The sequence below is a fragment of the Ovis canadensis genome, chromosome 9 (genome assembly GCF_042477335.2).
Source record: "Ovis canadensis isolate MfBH-ARS-UI-01 breed Bighorn chromosome 9, ARS-UI_OviCan_v2, whole genome shotgun sequence".
NCBI lineage: Eukaryota > Metazoa > Chordata > Mammalia > Artiodactyla > Bovidae > Ovis > Ovis canadensis.
Window position 1 is genome coordinate 86,782,256 of NC_091253.1, and position 19,142 is coordinate 86,801,397.

The 19,142-nt window shown below is 40.3% G+C and overlaps 1 protein-coding gene across 13 annotated transcripts in view; it reads left to right on the forward strand.

Moving 5' to 3' along the window:
• The window catches only part of ANKRD46 (ankyrin repeat domain 46), a 72,660-nt gene that overhangs the window by 28,575 nt on the left and 24,943 nt on the right, over nt 1–19,142 (forward strand). For 6 of the 13 annotated variants that reach the window (XM_069600503.1, XM_069600512.1, XM_069600505.1 and 3 more), the window contains exons 2-4: nt 526–621; nt 3,221–3,558; nt 4,718–4,876. In XM_069600503.1, the coding sequence (XP_069456604.1) occupies nt 3,248–3,558; nt 4,718–4,876 (470 nt within the window). In that variant the 5' untranslated portion in view covers nt 526–621; nt 3,221–3,247. Of the gene's footprint in view, nt 1–525; nt 622–3,220; nt 3,559–4,717; nt 4,877–11,600; nt 13,605–19,142 lie in introns of those variants that run through there. The other 7 variants (XM_069600506.1, XM_069600513.1, XM_069600502.1 and 4 more) reach the window with 3 other exon arrangements.

Sequence of the window (19,142 nt, forward strand, 5' to 3'; positions counted from 1 at the left end):
ACAGCTGCTCCAGCAAAGCGCAGCTGCTGCTCCTTACCTTGGACGAGGGGTACCTCCTCACAGCTGCCCCTCCTGACCTTGAATGTGGAGTAGCTCCTCTCGGCCCTCCTTCGCCTGCGCAGCCATACCTGTTTGGTTTAACATAAATATTGGATTGTTTTTACTTTTCCCCCCACTGCAAATAGCATTTTATTTCTGAAATTGCTTTGGTGGGCTAACCTGAGATGCAGCCACCATTTCTAATGTGAAAAATATGCATTTCAAATTCTAGTAAGTTAGAGCGAATTTTCACAGTCCAGTGAATTTTCTTCACTGCTGGTGGCACATTATCTGACTCTTTAGTCTTTCTGAGTGTGTTTGTGGGCTCCTTTTGCCACTTTATTACTCCTCAGTGGCTTTACCAACTTCATAAGTTGATGCTTTACCCATAGATTGTCTAGAAAGTATTTACAGGTCCCTCTACATTGTCTAGGTTTAGTAGAACAGCAGGTCCTTTGTTATAACTGAATTTTCTCTTTACTGTAGAGCCTTGCTGGCACATTTCTGAATATTCTGGTGAACCTTGTTAAGAATTCAGAGAAACTGTCACGTGACAAAGAAAGATCCAATCTTAAGGCTTACGTGAGTATTTTCTACTGTGGACTTCTTCACAATATGCGAAACCTTGAATTTGGGCATATTCAGTTCTGTGATCAAGATGAAAAATGTGACCTGTTGTTAGACTTTGCTGCTGCTGCTGCTGCTGCGTCGCTTCAGTCATGTCCGACTCTGTGCATCCTTATAGACGGCAGCCCACCAGGCTCCTCCATCCATGGGATTCTCCAGGCAAGAGTACTGGAGTGGGGTGCCATTGCCTTTTCCAATCGTTAGACTTCAGGCTTATTCAATTCGGAGGTTAGTAGTTTCTTAAGGACACAGAGAAACTCACAAAATATACCATGCTTATTCTCACTCAAAAAATAGACAAGAAAGTCTTGCCCTTTTTACTGAGCCAATATTCAAAAGAATCCCAGTCTGAAAACCACAAGAATTCTTGCTGTGTTTTGGTTCAAAAACACCAAGTAGATTGTTTTTCATTATCTATTCTTAGAGAATTTAACCAAAGCACAGTACCTCTTGAAAAATCCTTGATACATATTTTAACTTTTAAGACTTTTGTGATACCTCTGTCTTTTTTGTATGATCCAGTTAATGAATACTATAGGGGAAAATAGAGAGATTACCCTTGAAAGAGAATTTTTTGCTGTTTTTTGAGTAACATCTTCCCAATGGGTTAGTTTCTTTTAAAAGTATTATATAGTATCATAATCTGAAGTTTATCTTATCTTGATTTCTATAATTCTTAATCATAAGCAGATTTCCCCCTTATTTAGAATTACCCTTAACAGTTCCTTCTCACCCTGCATATCTGTGTTAATTCTATCTAGGATATCCCTCCAGTATGCCCCCTTCTCTCTGCCACTGTATTAGATCAGGTTATCCTCATTTCTTGCCTGGATTTCTCCAATGACTTATTGATTGATCTCCCTGTCTCCAGACTTGAGCCCCTCCAATCCAACCTGTTTATATTGCCAACAAAATCATCTTTTTGAAAGACTGATATACTAAGACTATGCCATTTCCTTGACTTAGAATGCTTCAATGACTCCTACCATGGACTTATTAGGAAGATTAAATAAAATTCATTAAAAGCCCTTAATGCAGTGCCTGGCTCAGAACAGGCCCTCGGTCTACGTTACCATTTCCCCTTTGCCCCCATGGCAGCAGCAGAGCTTAACATGGCCCCGGACCAGAGGGGCAGTGGCTCTGTGGGAAACCAGGCTAAAAGGAGTACCGGCCAAGAATCTCACCAGACTCCAGAGCCAGGCTTTCCTGAATCCCTGCGAGGTTAGGCACAATAGCATCCAGTTCCATCTGTGTTCCAGAAAGACTTTGCCTGGTAAATTACAAGCCAGCTCATCTGTGACTAAGCTTTTGAAACCTTAGGAGCCATCTTTACAAACATCAATCTCCGCCTTTGTTTTCTTCTTTTGGTTTGTTTTCTCTTTAACTCCTTAGTAAAGTTTCTTTTGTCAGGCTCTAACTTTTTCTTAAATGAATCAAGGAAGAGATGGTTGCAGGTGGGGTAGAGAAGCACACGCATGCATGTACACTGAGAGACCCGAGAGATTGCTGGGGGCAGGGAGTGTCAGTGAAAGAGGTGTGGACAAGCCCGTTGGTGAAGTGAGTCTACTCGGATGGATGCAATATTAGCATGGACACAGCTATTCCCATGGAGACCTCATCTTTCCATCTTCAGACAGTGGGCGTTTGGCAAAATCAGGTAGCTAGATAACCATAGAATGACCAAAGCAGAATAGGATCAGTACTGTAAAAAAGATGGACATTCTTAATTTCATGATAGGTCTTGTTTTTAAATTTAGTTTGCTGCTTTCCTTAGCTTTTCTCTTTCTATTAAAATTTGACCTCTGTGCTCTAAACAGCATTTGAAAGTGAAACTGACAGTCGCTCCGTCGTGTCCAACTCTTTGCAACCCCCTGGACTGTAGCCCGCCAGGCTCCTTTGTCCTTGGGACTTCCCAGGCAAGATACTGGAGTGGGGAGCCCTGCTTTCCACCAGGGGACCTTCCCGACCCAGGGATCGAACCCACATCTGCATCTCCTGCAGTGGCGGGCAGACTTTTTACCCACTGAGCCATCAGGGAAGCCCCAGACAGCATCAAGCAGGTCCTTACGGAGTGTGAATTAAGTTAACTGTCTTTTTTCATGCTGATTTAGTTAACTTTTGAGCACATGATTCTGTTTTACCGTATAGAATATCTCAAGTACAGTAAGAAGCAAATATATGAAAGAGAACTGCTGTGTGTGCATGTGAGTGTGCGTGTAAGGAACTTCCTGTCTGTGTCTTCTGACAATGTAATAAAGCTAAACCTGAGCACTTAATGTCTTGCTTTACTTTAAAAATATCTCAGTCTTTTTATATGATGAAAACTGAAATTGGGCTATATGATAATTTAATTGCAATTTTGATCCAGCAGACATGGGAAAACTTAGACATTTTAATGGATATAATTGATAACTGTGATGTTTCTCTTTGGTGAAGTCATTTATTAGAGGCGGGAGACCAAGAAGAATAAGAAATAGTACTTTTCTAAATGACTTCACTCTCTTGATTTAGTTTGGCTTCTCTGAATCTCAACTCACCTCATGTTTCTTTACAGGCACATTCCATCCACCACATCCGAACAATGTCCTACGTTTTTGTAAATGATTCTTCTCAGACTAATGTACCCTTGCTGCAGGCCTGTATTGATGGAGACTTTAACTACTCCAAGAGGCTTTTGGAAAGTGGCTTTGACCCAAATATCCGTGACAGCAGGGGCAGAACAGGCCTTCACCTCGCAGCAGCCCGAGGGAATGTAGACATCTGCCAGTTGTTACATAAATTTGGTGCTGATCTCCTGGCCACTGATTATCAGGGAAACACGGCTCTTCATCTCTGTGGCCATGTGGATACTATTCAATTCTTGGTTTCCAATGGACTCAAAATTGATATTTGGTAAGTTCTGTGGTTTTTGAAGTCTCGTCACTTCCTCCCATTAGCCTCTCAACTAGTGGTCTAATCTTGAAATCTGTCGATTTTGTTTCCTCATTGATCAAGTGTAGTGACAAGCTCAGAAAGGTATTGAGGACAATGAGTGAGGGAACAGGAGCCTGACTTCTAGATTTGTGCTGAAGCAATGTAAAGTTTTCTATGAAAATAGTGGCTAAGTTCTGCTACTAATTAATTATGTATTATAAGACAAGGGAAAAAGAAGAACTAACATTTGTTGAAAATCTATTATGACCTGGGCACTGCGTTTACTGTGTTAGCTCATTTACCCTTCAGAATGAATAGCTCTTAAGTATTCGTTTTATAGATGAAATAGCTGAGACAAGAATTCTGGGTTAAATGACTTAACACAGTTGGAATTTAAAACTAGTTCCACCTGGTTCCAAAGCTTGTTTGCCTTCTATCATGTAATATACCATGCTAGCTTCATTATCTCTCTGGACTCAGAGTCCTTCTTATACTGAACAATTTGAAGTAGTGTTTTTTGTTTTGTTTTTGTGATACCTTGTCTCTTGAGTAGGAATAAAATCAGGTCACTTTAAAAAGAAACCTTGACCTTTAAGCTACATTTTTTATGCCTAATTTATTGGTGCTATAATGTCCCTAAATCCGAATAAGACAGTAAATGATACTGCTACTATAGAACAAAATGTGGTAGGAATTAACTATAAGGTTCAGTGTTAGTTGGGCTTTCTCCTGTTGTTAAATGGTTAGGTGAACCAAAGCAGATTATTTGATTGCTTTTGAGCTTGGGTTTTTTTTCCTTTTGGTTCTTAGACATTTTAAAAAATAGACACTCTTCTCATGAAATATATAAATGTCAGATAAGAATGAATCTAGAATCTAGACTTTTCCAATTAGTTTCTAGGAAGATGCCCTTTTTTTCTTTATTCTCATTTATCTACTCTTAACTATGTATATATGTTTCCTTTTTCCTAAAAGAAAAAAAAGGTTAACTCAAAATTCAGGCTCCATCTCAACCACTGGTTCTGCTCTGGTTTTAAATTTTGAGTTAATGGGGCCCATGCCTTCCTCACTGAGATCTCCACAAATGGCTACTAACAGTGTAGTGTAACAGCTATTTTTATTTTTATGGACTTTTTAGCAACCATCAAGGTGCTACACCCCTAGTTCTGGCAAAGCGCAGGGGAGTGAATAAAGATGTCATCCGATTGCTGGAATCGTTGGAAGAACAGGAGGTAAAAGGATTTAACAGAGGAACCCACTCAAAACTAGAGACCATGCAGACAGCTGAGAGTGAAAGGTACTTAAGATTTCATTTTTTTAAGAGGCAAGTCACTTCAAGTGAATCTTTTTTTGTGGTTTGTTTCTTTTGTCTTTTTTAATGTATTTGTTTTTAATTGGAGGATAATTGCTTTACAGTATTGTGCTGGTTTCTGCCATACATCCACATGGATCAGCCATAGGCATCCGCATGTCCCCTCCCTCTTGAGCCTCCCCCACACCACCGCCCCGCCATCCCACCTCCCAGGGTGTCACAGAGCACCGGTGTGAGCTCCCTGCGGCAGGTCTCAAGTCCCCGCCAGCCCTCTGCTTTCTGTGTGATGACATACATTTCAGTGCTCCTCTCTCAGTCCGTCCCGCCCCTCCTTCCCCCTCTGTGGCCACAAGCCTGTTCTCTGTGTCTGCGTCTCCGTTGCTCCCCTGCGAGTAGGATCATCAGTACCGTCTTTGTAGAGTCCATTTACATGTGTTAACATACATGGTATTTTTCACTTTCTGACTTACTTCACTCTGTTTAATAGGCTCTAGGTTCATCTGCCTCATTAGAATTGACTCAAATGCGTTCCTTTTTGTAGCTGAGTAATATTCCATCTTGTATATCTTCTATAGCTTCTTTATCCATTCATCTGTCTATGGACATCTAGATTCTTCCATGTCCTAGCTGTTGTAAATAGTGCTGCAATGAACATTGGGGTGCATATGTCTTTTTAAATTATGGTTTTCTCAGAGTACATGTCCATTAGTGGGATTGTTGGGTCATATGGTAGTTTTATTTCTAGTTTTTGGTTTTTTTTTAAGGAATCTGCATACTGTTCTCCATAGTGGCTGCATCAATTTACATTCCCACCAGCAGTGCAGGAAGGTTCCTCCTCTCCACACCCTCTCCAACATTCGTTGTTTGTGGGTTTTTTGATGATGGCTATTATGACCAGTGTGAGGTGAAACCTCACTGTAGTTTTGATTTGCATTTCTCCAATTATGAGGGACATTGAACATCTTTTCATGTGTTTATTAACCATCTGTATGTCTTTGGAGAAATACCAGTTTAGGTCTTCTGCCCACTTTTGATTGAGGTGTTGTTTTTCTGACATTGAGCTCCATTAGCTGCTTGTATATTTTGAAGATTAATCCTTTGTCAGTTGTCTCATTTGCTGTTATTTTCTCCCTTTCTGAGAGTTGTCTTTTCACCTTGTTAATATTTTCCTTTGCTGTGCAAAAGCTTTTAAGTTTAATCAGGTCCCACTTGTTTATTTTTGTTTTTGTTTCCATTACCCTAGAAGGTGGTCGTAGAGGATCTTGCTGTGCTTTATGCCAAAGAGTGTTCTGCCTGTGTTTTCCTCTAAGAGTTTTATAGTTTCTGGTCTTACATTGAGTGAATCTTTTATGACAACTTTTTGTCAGCTTTGTACTTATTTGCTTTCAAGTAAAGTGCTTGATACTTTCTTTGAACTCTCTCTTGGTCCTTATGGCTCCAGATTACAATTGAAGAGCCATTAACAGGAAGCACTGTGTGTCCACATGCACAGAATGTTCTGTTAGCCACTATGCAGGGCAGCCTGCTGTATTGGCAATACAAGGGAGAAGAGCCGAATAGGAGGGAAGGAAACAGGAGTTTGAGAATTTAGGTACAGGTCACAAGAAGAATGGGATTTCAAAAAAGGCAGAGAAAGATAGAAGAACTTGGACAATATTAGGAAAGGTAGTTTCAGAGATAGGGAATTAAAGTATTAAGGGAAAAGTAAAACAGGAGGAGAGTAAGAGAAGATTTAACACATACACAATTCAGTGATGTGAAAGTGACTTTGACATGAGTTGGAACAAATGAAGTTTGGGCTCCTGTATGTAACTGAAGCTAAGATGGAGTGACTGACAGGGTCTCAAATATCTCATCATTCCTCATCTAAAAGCAGTTTAGAACATCGTTCAGGAAGCTCTGACAAGGTAATCAGTCATCTTTTCTCTTGGCGTCACAGGCTCAACAGGTAAAGTCTCTAGGCCAGATTTAGTTGTACCAGCCTGTAGTTTGGTTGGCCACCATGTAATTTCAGCCTTCCAGACATTGCAAGGTAAGAAGTATAATGAACTTGCATGATCTCCTCCCAGATTTTTCAGGGGACTGGGGCCCTCATTAGCTACTGACTCAGTAGCAGATTGACCAGGACTTAGAATTAGGAGCATATGGTCCACTTAGACTGTTGGGATCATTGTTTCTGTGAGTTCCAGATGAAATCCTCTCTGGCTATCATACTTCACCCTTAATTTGATTCCTCTGTGCGCATGACCCCTTTCCTCCTTCTTCATTAGTACTTCTTCGGGACCACTAATTCCACTCTCAAGTTTAGGATTATTTTGTTTGTGGCAAACACTTATTATTGTCCAAAGAAATTAAAGTGTTTTACTTCTAAAACGGTGCATGCTCCTCATGGCTTATCACTGAAGGCTGGCAAGTACATAAAATAAGAAGTCAGCGGTGCACTGGCAAGCCCTTCTCTCACCTGCGTGCTCTGGATTGGCAGTCAGATTGCTCTAAGAAATTTAGTGACATTGAGTTATCTGGTTTTGTTAAAGATCATATGCTTCTAAAATAACTTGAAATTTATTTTCATCATGACTTTGGGCTTCTTTACCATGAAAAATGTTCTAGATGCGCTCTTCCTGGTGTATTTTCAGGACCTTGCTTGGTATATTTTGTTACTAGCCAGTTTCTTGGCATCTCTGTATTAGAAATATGTTTTATTTTGCCTCAGTTGTGATTCCTTATTAACTCAGAAGTGATTAGTCACTTGAGCAGTGCAGTGTGAAATATTTTTTCCTGCTTCTTTCACATACTTGCCATTGTACTTCAGTATGAGAATTCATATTATTTACAGCATTAGGTAAAGCTCGTTCTTTAAAAACTGAATTATTAATACTTGTACTACCTAGTTGCCGAGTCTTACTCCTGCCCTTCAGTGTCATGATAGGAAGGTGTGGTTGAAGCTTAAATTAGAAAGCTTAAAGGCAGCATCATTGGTCATTAGGGAAAATGCAGATTGAAACCAGAGTGAAATACCACTTCATACCCAACAGAACAGCTGCAGTCAAAAAGGTGGACAATAACAAGTACTGGCAATGATGTAGGAAAATGAGCCACCGTACATTGCTGGTGGGAATGTAAAATAGCTGCTGTGGAAAACAGTCTGGCAAGTCCTCAAAAAGTTACAGAGTCACCATATGACCTAACAATTCCACTTTTAGGTATATATCCAAGAAAATTGAAAACACATGTTTACACAAACGCTTGTATGCAAATTTCATAGAAGCTTTATTTATGATAGCCAAAAGGTAGAAACCACCCAGAAGTCCATCGTTGGTGAATGGATAAGCAAAATGTCATCTATTCATTCAGTGAAATGTTATCCCACTATAGAAAGTAATGAAATACTGACACGTGCCACAACACCGATGAGCCTTGAGAACATGCTGCGTGAGAGAAGCCAGGCACAAAGGGCAGCAGTGGATGCCAGGGGCAGGGGCAGGGGCAGGGACAGGAGTGGTGGCTGCTGAAGGGCACAGGGTTCAGTATGGCGGTAAGACGAAATTAGATAGTGGAGGCGGCTCTGCAGCTTTGTTAATTCTCTAAATAACACTAAATCTTGTACTTTAGAAAGATGAATTTTATGGTACATGAATTATATCAACTTAAAAAAAGTGAGGGGGAAGCTTAAAGGTGTTGGCTAGACATGGCATTGTGGCATAGCTATGTGATGATTAGCCTTTTCTAGAACAGGGGATAAAGCAAGATTTTGAATGTATTTAGTATTTTCCTGTTCCCTTATAATTTCCTGAAACATAGCATAACTTCTTAAGGGCCTATAAATCAAGTTGATGAAAAATATTTCCCTACACCATTTAACCTAAGTTTAATTTAGTTCCTTTTTATTTTAGGTATGGGCTGACAGGGACAGGGTAGATGGCTCAGTGTACAAAAAAAATTACACATTGTGTGCACAGACCATCACACTAGGATCACATATTTCCTAGATAGTAGAAAATGTTTCACTGGATCAAGTCACCATAGACAGTTCTGAGTGTCAGAACTTCATGAGCTCTTAGAGAAGGCGCGACTGAAGTCTCATTTTATAGGTCCCCACCCCACCCCCACTGTCCAAAAGTAGAATGTTCCTAGGAAACTTTTCCTTCAGTTGAGATGGCATAAAGTGAAGAACCTTAGGACTCATCTTACTAACAGATGCACAAAACAAACTGAGATAAAACACAGGTGCTCAAACACCGTGCAGGCTGGGGCGGCTGGACACTGAGATGCTGTGAGGTTCCTGAGCTTGGTGGTGCCAGTCTTGCTGCAAGACAAACGCTGAACACTGTTTTGCTTTATGCCTTTCTTCCTATAAAAGCAAAAATCCTCTTGGGATTTCTTTTAATTAGCAAATAGTGGTAGTATAGTGGATGTTTCTTAAAAGAGAGGTGGCATAAAGTGAACTTTCAAAAAGTGGGGGATACCTGTATATCTAACACCTATAAGTATGAGAGCATTTTGAATCAGATGTAGTCAATGAATTTCATGTAAGTCAAAATGAAGACATTATTCGAGCAGGAAGTACAACCATTTAAAAATATGTTGTTCAGGGTCTCTGTGTATCAAGCTAACTCAGATGTTTTAAAAGCCTTTTTTTAAAACAGAGTAAGTGAAATATTTGTGGCTAAGGAGTTTGGGATTTGTGATAACTTTGTAGTCATATAAAACTTAAGTGCTTTATGCCCCTCCACATGTGGTTATTCTAATAAATAGAGAAGTGAGCCCCCCCCCAAAAAAAATTAACCTCTACTGAACTTCACAGAGTTCTAATCTTATCTTTGAACTTGCTAGAGTTTTCTTTAAATTTTTGTATTGTTATAAATTCCCATTAAAAATGTCTTCTCCTATTCAGAAGATAAACATTTTTTTAACATATAAAAAAAAGTTTGGCTGGCAAACAGACTGGTCCTTTACAAAGTCATTTTCCTAGGATTGTAAAAGACACTAATGCCAGGAAAGGCTGAGAGGTCTGTGGTTAAGAGTGTCGGTGAATAAAGTAAAATTGTAACTTACCAAAAAAACCTGTCAACTATGCATGGTGAACCAGGCTCTAAGACCTTGTTTTGTGCTGTTTCCATTGTTCTGTCCCAAGATGGTCAGAAGAATATGAAAAGGAGTTTAGGAAGAAGAATAGCAGCAATCACTAGTCGATACCTATGATCATGGTCATTGTGGCTTTATCTAAATGACTCCCTGCTACTGGTCCTGCATGCTGTGACATAGTTGTGGGCGCTAGTCTCCTGGAGCTTTGAGCTCATCACCGTGCAGCCTCTCGAGTGCCAGTGTCAGGCGGGCTCCATTTGGGGCAGCCGTGTCCTCGCTTAGGTAGTTTTTATGGCACTTGCACTGTTATTTTCAGCTAGACTCAGCCTTTATACAGAGGAGAAGTAAACTGACCTTGTGTTATTGTACAAGATAGCGCTAAAACCAGTGGGAGGAAGCTATTACGAGGAATCACTAATGGCTAGCCCTGTCCAAGTGTACCACATAGTAAGCATCCATTATTAGAGTATTTCAGTTTAAAGAAGGAATTCCAAGACAGGAAAAAAGACACAGATGTGTATAACGGACTTTTGGACTCAGAGGGAGAGGGAGAGGGTGGGATGATTTGGGAGAATGGCATTCTAACATGTATACTATCATGTAAGAATTGAATCGCCAGTCTATGTCTGACGCGGGATACAGCATGCTTGGGGCTGGTGCATGGGGATGACCCAGAGAGATGTTATGGGGAGGGAGGTGGGAGGGGGGTTCATGTTTGGGAACGCATGTAAGAATTAAAGATTTTAAAATTTAAAAAATAAAAAACTAAAAAAATAAAAATAAAGAAGGAATTCCTTCATTGGTCAGATTATTGAACTAAATTGATAAAAATCTGCCTTTAAGATTCACACACTGCTCAAGATTTCTTCCCTGGTGGCTCAGAGGTTAAAGCGTCTGCCTGCAATGCAGGAGACCCGGATTTGATCCCTGGGTTGGGAAGATCCCCTGGAGAAGGAAATGGCAACCCACTCCAGTATTCTTGCCTTGAGAATCCCATGGAGGGACGAGCCTGGCAGGCTACAGTCCACGGGGTCGCAAAGAGTTGGACACGACTGAGCAACTTCACTTTTACTTTCAAGACTTCTGCTTCACAGTTGGAATGTTTTTGTTGTTGTTCAGTTGTACCCAACTCTTTGCAACCCCATGGACTGTAGCATGCCAGCTTCCCTGTTCTTCACCATTTCCTCGAGTGTGCTCAGACTCATGTCCATTGAGTTGATGATGCCATCTAACCATCTCATCCTCTGTTGCCCCCTTTTCCTCCTGCCCCCAGTCTTACTAGCATAAAGGTCTTTCCCAATGAATCGGCTCGTATCAGATAGCCTAAGTATTGGAGCTTCTAACTTTGACTCTTCTAGATACTTAACCAAGGAACATAATCATTATTGTTTAGCAATTTATGGTTCAAGGTAAATTGTCCAAATACTTGCAGATATTTAAATCGGTACATAAATGGGTATTTAAGTCAGTACATAAATGGGTTAGAATATATATGTCAGTTTTCTTCTCGTCAATGTATATTTTCAGGTTTGTCTTCTTAAACAGTGCAGTTTCTCTGGTTTTTTGTTTTTGAAATGGGCGACGTGTTGTTTCATGCCCTTTCTTTCCTTTGCTTCTCTCACAGCGCCATGGAAAGCCATTCGCTCCTCAATCCCAACCTGCAGCAGGGTGAGGGGGTCCTGTCCAGCTTCCGTACCACGTGGCAGGAGTTTGTAGAGGATCTGGGCTTCTGGAGGGTGCTGCTCTTGATCTTTGTCATTGCTCTGCTGTCTCTTGGCATCGCCTACTATGTGAGTGGGGTGCTGCCTTTCGTGGAAAACCAGCCTGAACTGGTGCATTAAAGAAGCTCACGGGAGAGGAGACGGATGCCAGTGTCCTGGCTTCCAGTGTTTGTTCTGGTTCTCAAAATCTCTTAGTGCAAAGCAGCGAGGGCTGTACTTTTGTTTCTTTTTGCATTTTTACACATTGTAATCCTTTTAGAAGAATAACCTGTCTGTTTGAACTAACTACATACTGTAGTCAAGGATGCTGTCCTAAAGCTACCTCCAGCTCAGCCTGACTTCTTAGGAAAGGCTCTGCATAGCCTTATTTGATAAAAATGTGGCATTGACTAACAAATGAGAGAGAGAGGATGAGACTAGGAAATCCTTGCTACAGAAACCTTACCCTAACATAAGACCAACTAGAGTGAAATGTTTAAAGCTTGTCTTATATGATCAGTTGTGGTTGGTAGTTTTGTTTTGTTTTTGTTTATTTTTGCAAGAGCTGCTTTTCGCTATTTACTTTCTCTGGGGAATAGTAGGGTAGGGGGGAAATGAAACCTTCAGCTTAAAACTTGAAGTGCTTTTTTCAGATCTTGTAGCACAAATCAGTATTGTTGGGATCTGTTTGGTTTATTTTAATATTTTCAAGTCTAGTCACAAACCAAACAGAACTTTTGAAAAGGAGCTATATTTTCCTCAAAAATGATTGATTTGATCTTATACTTATTTGTTTTTAAGATAAGTTTGATTTTTTTGTGTGAGCTGCTTTGCTTGGTGTTAATATCTGTGAAAAATGAACTTGAGAATTTTCAATCGAGAAACTTTTAATTTCCCCCTACTGTTTATTTCAGAGATATCCTATTCATCAAAAATACAGTTGGAAGACTTTTTCTACTCAGTAGTTAGCAGGAATAAATATTTCTGATGTTTAATGTCACTGATTATGGTGAAAAATTCAGTTCTATAAGCTAGCCATGTTGTCATGATTATGTCATAGTTCATAATTTTTTCATTTCCTGTGCAATCCTCTTTAGAGGCCCTGTTAGAATTGTCAAAACAATCCCATCCATGTCAGTTGTTCTCTGATGGAAAGAATGGATGGAGCATTCCCGAGTTAACAGTGCTGAACAGTACTGTACCAGGTGTCTTTATGAATGGTAATACTATGTAAATTGAAATCTGGCCCCCAAACGATATTGCAGCTTTCTGCAGTGTGTTTGAAGGCCTCTTCTTAATGATTCTGCTATGTTTATATCATATTATTGGGTTATTAAAAAAAAGATATGAAGACATGATTCATTAGGTATAGTCAGAAAATTGTAATGAAAAAATTAATGGTTTTATTTTTTAGAACATAGTCATCTAAGCTACTGGTAATTGAATTGTTGCTAGAATTAGAAATCATAATTTAGACTAGAATTGGTATTTCTGTGATTCTTTTTGCTTCTTAATATTTTCTCTTTTGCATTTATATATCTAGGATTGAGGCATTTTCTTTCATGTGACTTTATCCTGTCTTAAAGAGCTGTTCTGAAATTCCTGATTTACCTGACTGCCTCAGGGTCAGCTCATAGCATCTTCCTTTTAGATTAGCTGCAAACAAAATTAATCATACTTGGTGTAAATACAGCAAAAAGCAGTGGATGTTAGAATGGAGAACACTTCAGATTAAAAGCTTTGGAATTAGCTTTGTATTTGTTTGTAACTCTAAACAGATGTGCAAAATTGGTTAACGTATATGTAAATATATTGCATTTTTAAAGATTAATGTTTCCTTTTAAGTGATGATTTCTTTGTATTCTGTTCTCTGCATTCTGTATTCAATAATATTACCAATAAATATATTTATAATCTCTTAATCACAATCTATTTTCATATTTATCATTGTTTTTCTTTTAATTTAGGATTTTTAAAAAATAGGTTCCAGTTGGCTGTTCAAAAAAGCAAAGAGCTTTTTTTGAAACCCCATGTAATATGTGTATCAAGTTTCATTTGTGTTTGCCTTGTAAATGCTCTGACACTAATTTGGGTGAATTACTTAGGGATTTAAGAGTGATAATGCTGCTGTTGCTAAGTCACTTCAGTCATGTTCAACTCTGCGACCCCATGGACTGTGGCCCACCAGGCTCCTCTGTCAGTGGGATTCTCCAGGCAAGAGTACTGGAGTGGGTTGCCACGCCCTTCTCCAAGGGATCTTCCTGACCCAGGGAGCGAACCCACATCTCTTATGTCTCCTGCATTGACAGGTGGGTTCTTTACCACTAGCGCCACCTGGGAAGCCCAAGAGTGATTTAACTACCATGATTAAGCACCTCCCAATTGTACAGATCACTTTAAAGCCTCATCTCATTTAATCCTGAGACTTCTCTGGTGGCTCAGATTAAAGCATCTGCCTACAATGCTGGAGACCTGTGTTCGATCCCTGAGTTGGGAAGATCCCCTGGAGAAGGAAATGGCAACCCACTCCAGTATTCTTGCCTGGAAAATCCCATGGACACAGTCCACAGGGTCGCAAAGAGTTGGACCCCACTGAGCGACTTCATTATCGTTTAATCCTTATGATCATCCTTATGTTCCCTGTAAGATGAGGACACTGACACTATGAGGGTTAGGTAATTGGTCAGTTACTTAAGGTCAGACAGGCTATAGTTGGAATAGCGATTCCACATTCAGGCTCTCTCCCCAATTATATGTTTGTTCTTTGCTTTTACCCTGCTGTCTGACCTGAGTCTGGCTATGGAACCATCTAGAATCATACCTACTGCCATTTCAGCAGCACATGGTACTAAAATGTTCAGTCCTGTTTCTAAACACACCTTTTCCTCCTCCTATATGGCCCATGTTTCTGTAACCTCCCAGGGTTTCTAACCCATAATTTTGGATCAGATCCTGGCACGTTCAGAAAACCTAACACAGTTAACTTACCACACTTAGTAAACATGTATGTTGACTCTTGAACAGTATGAGGGTTAGGGACTCAGGGCGTTGACCAATGCATAGTTGAAAATCAGGGAGTAACTTTGTAGTGAGCCCTTGGTACCCATGTTTCCACACCTGTAGATTCAGCCAAGAGTCGATGATCTTGTAGAACTACATATTTAATGAAAAAAAACAAAACAAACCCCACGTATAAGTGGACCCATGCAGTTCAACCCTTGTTCAAGGGTCAACTGAATTTTTTTGAGGGGGGTCTTTTTGATGATAGTTTTCATGAGAGCAGGGACTTAGACTATTTTTTTTCTCTCCTATTTGTTCACAGTGCACCCTGTAGAACTCTGAACACAAAGACTTTTTTTTTTAATCATAAGTGTATTTTTTCTTTGCAGATTAAGCATGTGCTTTCCACACGTTTCCTCCAACAGGCTGCATGTGTGTGAACGTGCTGACCATTCCTTCGCCATATGTCTGCCGCTGGGTGGAAGGACTAGAGTCTTATACTGCAGGCTCCTTGACATAAGAGCATACAGGCTTTGCACCAGTACAGCCTGCCTCACATATACCATGGGCTTTAAAAAAAAAAAGCATAGTTGCTTCCTTTTTTACCATTTGGTATAGAAATACACAACAATGTTCTTTTATTGTTGTCGTTATTTTAACCAGGCCTCAGTCTTTGACTTGTGAAGTTGTTTATGCATGTATCAAAGTGCTTTCAGCTTCAAGAAGTCAAATGCAAATTCAAAGCAGCTTAAACCGTAAGAAATTAATTGATTTATGTAACCAGAACCCCAGAGGCAGAGTTGACCCCAAGGGTGACAGAATCCAAATTTAGCTCAGTTCCTTCGTGCTTTTCACTTTGTCCTCCTATCTGTTGGTTTCATTTTCCAGATGGTTCTGAGATGAGTCCAGAATTTTCAGGCCTCATATTTGTAAGTGTGTAGAGAATAAGAAAAGAAACCATCTTTCCTTAGGTGTTCAGATGGTAAAGAATCTGCCTGCAATGAGGGACACCTGGGTTCGATCCCTGGGTTGGGAAGATCCTCTGGAGGAGGGCACGGCAACCCACTCCAGTGTTCTTGCCTGGAGAATCCCCATGGACCAAAGAGCCTGGTGGGCTGCAGTCCATGGGGTCAAAAAGAGTCAGACATGACTGAGCGACTAAGCACAGCACTCTTTATTTATTTTGTTCAAAACTTGACCAGGAACTTTACCTCTTCCTAAAAATCTTTTTCTTCACAGCAGTGCTAGTGATGATAATTGAGTCCCCCACATAACCCTGTGAGTGGGCACTGATGACTTCATTGTTTCTTCTAGTGTGGCTGTGCGTGGGCACTCACGTATCAAGATACACACTTTGTTATCAATTACTTTCCCTTTATTTTTCCTTTATATTACATGATTTATACTAAGTCATTCTATTAATTTCAGCAATTGTTACTCACTTGTATCTGGGATGCCTACTACAGCTTCTTTTATCATCTCGGTTTACTTTTTCCTAGTAGTTTATTTTGGAGGGTATACCAGGAAGTAGCATTCCTCAAAGTTAATGGAACACTGGGGAGAAGGAAAGAGGCCAGCACTGGCTAAAGCACCCTTTAAAACTGTTCAAACTGTGACAATCCCAGCTGTGCTAGATGAAGTAGAACTTTGAGATCAAGCCCACTCCTCTGGGCTCTGAAGTTGATTCAAAACAGTTTTCTAGGGAGGATCTCAGCCTTGCTGTGGATACCTCCTTGGCATCCCTCAAAGTGCTGGTAGGCTGGCATTCTGTCCAGTCCTTCATGCGTTTGTTCTCTTCACTTTACATCATGAACAGACAGCTCCACGTCAGGCATTAGGGGTCTCCACTCACTGGGCAACAGAGGTTTGGACATGCTGTAGTTAGATGTCTGGGAATATAGTCTGGAGTTCCTAGTTGTCTAACAGTCATCAGAAAACTTAGCTGATAACCATATTCACAGTGTTGCTTAGAAGCTGTGTTAGATTGGCACTGTCCAGACTTTCTGCAACAGTGGAGATTTTCTGTGTATATGTCTAGTGTCGTAGCCACTCATCATTGTGGCTGCTCAAATTCATTTAAATTAAATTAGAAATTCAATCCTTCATTAGCACAGTTATCCGAGCCTGAAACTCAAATGCGCTGTACGTTTAAAAACAAAACTAGCCACATTTCTAGTGCTTATTAGCCTCAAGAGGCTGTTTTATGGACAGCACTTCTTTTCTGCTGTGCCGGGTCTCAGCTGTGGCACATGAGGTCTTTAGTTTCGCCTGTGGGCTCTAGTTCCCTGACCAGGGCTTGACCTGGGCAGCCTGCTCTGGGAGTGCAGAGTCCTAGCCACTGGACCTTGGAAAATCACTAGCCGCAGGGAAGTCCTTGGATGGCAGTTTTTGCAGAAACTTCTCTTGGACAGCAATATTCTCAAATCTCCCTTGGGCTCGTCGGGTTGGATAGAACTAGCTATGGAATGGAATGAAGGCAGTTTCCACCACAACTGCTTTTACTGAGTTCTTTGTTAACAAATAGTAACACAATGCAGTGCTTCTTAATTCTCAGCAGATTGCTCTTGTAGCCCCACCTCACAGTTAGGGCAACTGAGTCACCTGAGGCAGGTTGGAATAATGTCCCAGGTCCCACAACTATTAACTGCCAGAGCTGGGGTTTGAAGTCAGACAGTATAAGACTGGGGTCTCTTCTAACCATTGCGCCGTGATGCCGCCCTCTCCTCAATCATGGTGCCATCATCTTGGAGTTTGAATTGTCTCTAGGACTAGCACTGTATTAACCACTGCATCTATTCTATAGAAAGTTATTGAGGATGCTGTTGGCACAATTCTTCTATATGAAGATCTGTGAGTGTTTTTTACAACCACAAAAAACTGCATTTCTGCTGAACTTTGCTTCCATCTTATGTTCTCTGTGAATTATGTAGTTGATCAAGTAGAATTCCTCTTCCTCATTGGACGCTGTCAACTTTAATGCCAGATGAGAGTTCCATCAGAAATGACTGTAATATTAGTCATTATGGTGATTTATTAGGACCACATTCTTGATTCATTTTATATCCTCATCTTTAGTTCTATTTCCTATTCTAAATGTTCACTTTGAATTTATGCTATTCTGTAGTATTTAAGCCCTCTGTCACTTTTGGGTCATAATAGGGGATGGGTTGTTAATTAGGCAGTTATTAGTTTGGATTGATAGAACTACCACAAAACTACCTGTCATTTTCCAGAAACTAATGACATAAAATGTATTGACCTTTTGCAACTGGAAAAATAGTTTGTTGCCTCCTATTCAGAATGCAGTTATGGTTTTTGACATTGCTGCAATTGTGCTTGCCTTCTTTACATGTCTCTGTTGAAAAAGTATTTGAGTTCCGCTGAATAAGCAGGTAGTAGTCTAAACCCTGGAAGTCCAATGTCCTAGTTCTATTCTAGCATTTTCATGAATCATTTGAATGAAGCCTGAAAAATAAACTTTAATAAATACTAAGAATTTTAGAGATAGTGCGCCATTAGAAGTCATCTAGGGAGGGTAAAAGACTAGGAAGGGCTCAATGACTGTGGTCCCTCAGGTGTGAAGGACAGAACTGTTGTGCAAATCCACTTTACCACTCTTAGCTCAGGTACACCATCGCTTACTCTTGCGATCTCCATCCCCACAACGCCCACAGACCATTCTAATGTTATTTAAAAATACAACTTAGAGCATTCTCTGTCACCACACACGAAAATAACCTCAAAATGAATTAAAGACCTAAATGTAAGACCCGACACTATAGAACTCTTAAAGGAAAAGAGAGGCAGAATGCTCTGAAATAAATCACAGCAAGATCTTTTCTGATCCACCTCCTAGAGTAATCGGAGAAGGCAATGGCACCCCACTCCAGTACTTGTGCCTGGAAAATCCCATGGACGGAGGAGCCTGGTGGGCTGTAGTCCATGGGGTCGCGAAGAATCGGACACAACTGAGCGACTTCACTTTTACTTTTCACGTTCATGCATTGGAGAAGGAAATGGCAACCCACTCCAGTGTTCTTGCCTGGAGAATCCCAGGGACAGGGGAGCCTGGTGGGCTGCCATCTCTGGGGTCACACAGAGTTGGACACGACTGAAGCAACTTAGCAACAGCAGCAGCCTAGAGTAAAATAAAAACAAAATAAAACAAAAACAAAAATAAATAAACAAAATAAAAACAAAAATAAACAAATGGGACCTAATTAAACTTAAACTTTGCACAGTGAAGGAAATCATTAATAAAATGGAAAGACAACCCACCGAGTGGGAGAAAGTATTTGCAAATGAAGTGATTGACAAGGGATTAATCTCCAAAATATAACAACAGCTCATACATCTCACTATTAAACAAACAACCCAATCAAAAAATGAGCAGAAGATCTAAACAGACATTTCTCCAAAGAAGACATACAAATGGCCAAGAGGCATATGAAAAGATGTTCAACATC